Source organism: Elephantulus edwardii, unplaced genomic scaffold (assembly GCF_000299155.1).
Source record: "Elephantulus edwardii isolate Elephantulus edwardi_28Jun2011 unplaced genomic scaffold, EleEdw1.0 scaffold00339, whole genome shotgun sequence".
In the NCBI taxonomy this organism is placed as follows: Eukaryota; Metazoa; Chordata; class Mammalia; order Macroscelidea; family Macroscelididae; genus Elephantulus; species Elephantulus edwardii.
This window is the reverse complement of record NW_006400089.1, coordinates 1143764-1150196: the sequence shown is the minus strand read 5'-3', so window position 1 is coordinate 1150196 and position 6433 is coordinate 1143764. Positions and strand designations below refer to the sequence as shown.

General features: G+C 38.1%; 1 protein-coding gene across 1 annotated transcript in view; it reads left to right on the top strand.

Annotated features, from left to right (window-relative positions):
* The window catches only part of PKD1L1 (polycystic kidney disease 1 like 1), a 337192-nt gene that overhangs the window by 171805 nt on the left and 158954 nt on the right, over positions 1 to 6433 (top strand). Inside the window, exon 23 of the mRNA XM_006901616.1 lies at positions 5372 to 5564. Coding sequence (XP_006901678.1) covers positions 5372 to 5564 — 193 coding nt within the window. The remainder of the gene's footprint in view (positions 1 to 5371; positions 5565 to 6433) is intronic.

The window sequence follows — 6433 nt, the reverse complement described above, 5'->3', positions numbered from 1 at the left end:
GATACAGTGACTCAGAATATTCTTTCCATCTTCTTTTAATACTTTCTGGATTATTTAATATTCTGCCTAAAGCATCCTTGATTATAGCAACTCGAGGTTGGAATTTGTTTTTCAGTTCTTTGAGCTTAAGAAATGCTGAGCGAGTTCAGTCCCTTTGATTTTCTGACTACAGCTCTTTGCACATTTCATTTTAATATTTTACTTTGTCATCCTGTGCTGCCTTTTGAAATCCTCTGTTCAGCTCTTTAGTATATTGAATTCTTCAATTGGCTTTGGCTTTTCTGTACTCCAGTGCAATATTCAGAGTTTTTTTAAAATTTTGTTTCAAGGAAATTTTTTAATTTCCTTTATAACCCAAATATGTTCTAGCAGAGAGTTATTTAGCTTCCACATGGATAGTTTTGCAAGCTTTACCCTTCTATAGTTAATTCCTAGTTTTATGGCATTGCAATCTGAGAAATATACTTTGTATTATTTCAATGTTTTTTAACTTGTGGAGCATTGTTTTGTGTCCTAAATATGATCAGTTCTGGAGAATATACCATGTGCATTTGAGAAGAAAGTGAATTGTGTTTTAGTTAGGTGCAGTATCCTGAATACATCAACAAGGTAGAGTTGGCTGATTGTATAGTTTAGATCTTCTCTGCAGCATCTTTGGTCATTTCCATTTAAGCTGAGCTATCTTTTGGTGATAGTGGTGTTCTGAAGTTCTCCTATTTTATGTTCCTCCTCTTCAGTTCTACTTTTTGTCCCATGTTGGATACTTCTGCCATTTCAGTCTTTATAATCTGTATTGCATTTTGATGTTTTTCCTGTTATTTTTAGTACTCTGTCTGCTGTATCCTCTCTATCTTGTGATTATTTTTTAAGTTCTTGTACCTCTTTATCTATACTATCAATTCTTTCTTCCATATATTGTATTTTCTTCTATAGCTGTTCAAGTTGCTCCTCATCAATATATTTCTTCTGGATTGCTGTCTCTGATTTGCTCTCTTATTGGCTTCCATTGTTTTTTCCATCTTTTGCATCTTCTTCTGTCGCTTTTCAAATAACTCCACATCAGTATATTTCTTCTTGTTTTCTCTATCTGGGGTAAGTATTCATTGTTTTTTTTAGGAGATAGGTTATTTTCTTTTTTACATGATGACTGAGGCAAACTGCTGCTTTTTTGACATTACATGAGTCTTTTCTTAGGAGATGTTATGTTGTTGTAACAATATAATATCCCATGGTATGGCAATCTTTTGTGAAGGACCTATATATTGTTGCTTCCTTCTGGTTTTCCTGATTCAGGATGGCTGTTGGCCTCCAGAAACCGTGGCTCCACCTATTATCTTCTGTTTGACCTTAAGAAATCCTACATGATATAGCTAGATAGTTGTGTTTAAGGCCAAAGTACCTCTCTTCTCTACTCTATGAGACAGTTCATTCTTTTTTTAAAAATTATTATTAAATTTTATTAGTTTTAATGAACATTTACAGAGATTTTGGGTTTTCATTAATTCATTTTTGCACTGTTTTCTCTACCCTCCTCCCCAGTTCGTTCTTCTTCCCCCCACCATGTCTGTTTTAATTGTCCAATTGCCACAGTGCTTGTCAAAACCAATTCTGATTAATCTCCTTTGTCAGTGGGTTCTTTGCCATTCCCTATCACTCCTCCCTGAGAGAGACAGTTCATTCTTATTCAAGTTTCCGTTGATGTTGTGATAAGATTTTAGATATTTGGTGATCTCCTTAACCTGTGAGCCAAAAGAGACCAATAAGGTGATTAAAAGTGGGGTTTAGTGGTGATCATTCTCTAGTTCAAGGGTGGTGGGCTGAACCTTCTGTAGGGCTCTACCCAGTCCTAGAATCTGATGCAGGAGTGGGAGGCTGGGGGTTGGAGGCACAAATCACTTCCTCACCTGTGAACTGGTTCTTGGGGCTTTGTTTTCCTTTTCTTTAGCTTCAATTTGAATTTGTACTTGAGTTGATTGTCTTTCCACAATCAGTACCTGGCCTAGTTTTCTCAGTCAAGCTTCTCCAATGATTCTCTGCACAGATGTAATCAATCTGATTCCTGTATATTTCATCAGATGACATCGTCTGTATAGTTGTCATTTGTGTTTTTATAAAAGGTATTTCCAATGAATAAATAATTGATTATACAAAATTCTATAATTCTATCTCTAGCCTCATCTCTGCCACTAAGTACATGTTTTCAGTTTACTGATCCTTCTTCCTTGTTCTCAACTTTTGCATTATCCTCACCAATTATTATAAGTGAATTTGGTTGCATAGTCAATCAATTTCAGACTGTGAAAGTTGGTAGAAATCTTCTATTTCCTCCTCTTTGGCTCTAGTTGTTGGTGTATATATTTGAGTTATAATGATACAGATCTTCCCTGTATGCATATAGATAGTCAGTGTGTTCTGTTGTTCATAGATTTTTTTGAAGGCCCATTATTTCAGAAGTAGATGGCCAATCCTTCTTTTCAGTCTGTCTTAATTTGGGAGCTAAGCTTGGTACAGTATCTGACAGACAAGCAAACATATCTATATCTAAGCTGTTACGATTATTAACATGCAAAGACACTTCCTCAATACAAAAGCTGACATAAATTTGTAGTTGGTTATTCCCCTTCAGTATTGCCCTCTCCCCCTTCCAAATGGCTGCTAGGTGAGGCCTCTAACTAACCCCTAAGATAATGGACCAGATCTCCAGTCACTGCCATCCATTCTTTAACTCTGTGCTCCATGAAGATAATGGCATTCTGAGCCTCCTAACGTGCTGCATCTGGGTACTGTGGCCTGAAGCCTCCTCAGCCCAACTCCTGATGTGCTTCTGGTGCTGTTGCTCTCAGGCCTCCAGGCTTGGCCCAAATCCTGGTGTATTGCATCTGGGTGCTGCCACTTGCAGCCTACCCAGCCTGGCTTGTCATGTGCTTCTGGATGCATCTGCTAACTACTCATTAAAATTTTAGCTACTTCCTGCCTTTTTCTCTCCCCATTTTACATGGCAAGTTCTAATTTGCCTATCACATATTTCTTTCTATGACAATCTTCACTTTTGGTGGGAACTTAGAGTATCTACATCCATAATTAAAATCCAGTCAGAGCCAACCATCAGCTTGCAGCAGTTTACACTGGCTCACAGAGTAGCTAGTGAGGCTTCATTCTGGTCAACTCATCTCCAACCAAGAGCACTTGTTCCAATCTCAGGGGTCCACACATCATGTGTACCTTTATTCGTAGCAGGAGTCTTCACCACTACTTTCACATCAAAGTAGTAATCCTTTTTCTTTAGCACCTGGATGCCCAGTAGTAATCATTATTATTATTGAAACACATCCAAACTCATCCTTCTCTCACTGCTGCATTCCCCTACCTAGGTTGTAGTTAACTTGAAAACACCTAAAAACAAAGCAGATGAGAGATTGCCCATGTTTTTCCCTTTGAGTCACCAGTGGAATCCAACTGCCAAAGAGGTGTCTTTGTTGAGTTTGCAGTGCAACTTGAAGTGTGGTTATTTTGGGGTACCGTTGAGTAGGACCTGACCCACAGCTGACCCTCCAGAAAATTTTCAGAGGCATTAAACTGCATGAGAGAATAGTGTACATCTTTCTCCCATGAGTGGTTCATAAATAATGGGAATCCCAGAATCCTTAATTGTGTTCATATGAAACCTATATCTAAATCAAGAGGCTGTCTTCCAAACAGAGCGAAGGAACACTAAGTAGTTTAAAATAATGAAAGGTGTGTGTCAGGGTTGTAGATTCTTTTGATACCTATTCAGTCTGTATACTGGGGAAATTATTAAAAAATCTGGACAAATGAAGAAGAATGTGCCATGAGGATTGGAAGAAGACTGACCAACAACCTGTATTATGCATATAACAGACCATGCTTGCAAGAAAGAGAGGGAAACTTGGAAGCACTTTGCTGCAGAAGATAAAAGACTACAACCTTCAATATAGATTAGTTATCAACATCAAAAAGACAAAAATCTTCACCATTGGACTCATAGACAACATTTTGATAAATGGAGAAAAGATTGAAAGAACTGTCAATGACTTCATCTTACTTGGATTCACAGTCAACACATTTGGTATCAGCAGGCAGGAGATCAGTGCAACATATTGCATCGGGCAGTCTGCTACCAGGGACCTCTCCATTGCTGAAGGTCAATGATATCAGTTTGAAGACCAAGTTGCTCCTGATTCAGGCCATAGTATTTTCAGGCACTTCCTAACTGGACAATAAGGAAGACAGAGGAAAAATTGATGTCTTTGAGTTGTGGTGCTCGAGAAGAGTATTGCATATCCCATGGACAGCAAAAATAACAAAAGGGAAAAAGTATGCCTTGGAGAAAATACAGCCAGAGTGCTCCTTGGATACAGATATGACAAAACTCCATCTCACAGACTTTGGGCATGTTGTTAGGAGATGCTGCTGTTCCTTGGAGAGAGGCATCACACTTGGAGGAGTAAAGGGTCAGCCAAAGAGAGGAAGACCATCAATTGGATGGATTGACACATTGACTGTTGCAGTGGACTTCAGTATGTCAGAAATTATGGGATGGCACAGGTTAGGTCAAAGTTCAGATCTGACGTTCATAGTGTAACTATGAGTTTTACTCCAATTCACAGCACTTAACAACAAAAAGCTATCAGAGTTCTGATGGTTTCATGTTAAAATGGTGCACTGCAAACACAAAGGCACACAAATTCTAATCTTCTAACAGCTCTTCAGGAGAAGTAAGAGCAATCTCCTTCCATGTGATTTACTGGCTCTGAAAATCTGCTGTGGATCAGTGATAGGCCAGTTCCAAGTTAACAACACAAGTTAACAGCAAACAACAAAAACAACCAATGGTTACAAGTCTAAATGCACCGTTCTGGCTTTAAGAGAAGATTTTCTTTCTCTTTTAGTACTAAAGTAAAGCCCTTTTCTCTTTTCAGCACCTGGAGTCCCCTGATTTCTTGGATATCTCCATATGTCTTAGCATCAACCATCAGGAACTAGAAGGTTCCCATGCAGGCACCTTTTATATCCAAGGGATGCTGTCACCCCAGCTTCTTTTTTTTTCCTTGTGATTTATGGTACCCCTTACTTCTCTCATCTTATATCTCATAAGATGAAAGCCATCACCAGCCACCCATCAGGAAAACCCTCTCACATGGGATCAGCATTGTGATGAGATTGAGGTTGTTGCATCCTATGTGGGGGAATTTAGTGTTGGTCTTCAATCACTATTATCTCCTACTCCTATTCTTGTTTGCTCTGTGGTAACTGACAACTAGTGTATCTGCATTTGAAATAGAAAATGTTTTTTTTCTTTTTGTCAAATTCAGATTATTTCTCCCCCAACCCCTTTCCTATCTATTTTTAGATGCTGACTCAGGCTACTTGGCATTACTGGATGCTAACTATGACAGAACACCTCCAAACAAATATTTAGCTAAAGCAGTGAACTACACAGTGGATTTCCAGTGGATCCAGTGCCTGTTTTGGGATAAGAAAGAGTGGAAATCTAACATCTTCAGTCCACAGCCTGGAATTTTTCCAGAAAATGTTAACTGCAGGTATAGACATGGTTCAGAAAGAGTTGAGGATTTTAGTTACTTCTTCTAGATATGCCTTTTGTTATATATGTTATATTAGTTGCCACCAAGTCTGCCCTGGCTTATGTGACTCCATGCTCAGTGGCATGAAATGCTGCATACTCCACCATTACCCATGATTGTATACTGTTTTCTTCTAGACATTTTTAAAATTTTATAAAATAAAAGGGTACAATATGAATACAGCATTGGAACTGAGTATAGATTAAGGAGAAATAGGTCTGATAAAAAAATGAAAGAATTGATGGTGGTTGTTATGATAAGGCTACCAATTAAAGAATATTTTTAGTGTCAGGGACTGGCAGTTAGGACAAAAGCTGACAAGGTCAGTTCACAGTTAAGTTACACTTTGAACCTGAGACTCTTTCATTCTAAAGATTCAAACTGAGCAAATGATCCTCATAGGTATGTTTGCAGTATACAATGAAGTCTGCAGAGTGTACATATTAAATCTCAAATGTAAAGAGGAGAAAGGGAAGCTTCAGTGAAAAGTGTATGTTTCATGGCTCAGAGGGAGGGTAACTATGTACAGTTTAAGGACAGAGTGCTTAATTTCTAACTTATATTTTTGCTGAATTTATTCAACTAAGTCTAAATCACAAAACTGGAGGCCTTGTGGTAAGGCATTATGCTGCTAACCCAAAGGCAATTTGTTCAAATCCACTATCTGCTCCACTGGAAAAAGATGGGTAATCCCTTCCCTTGTGATTTATAGCCTCTGAAAACCCACTAGAAGGTTAGCTATGATTTGGTTCTGGCTCAGTAGTATACAACAACAACAGCAATATGATTTTCTTTTTTTAAATTTAGGTTGGTTTTTTTTTTTTTTA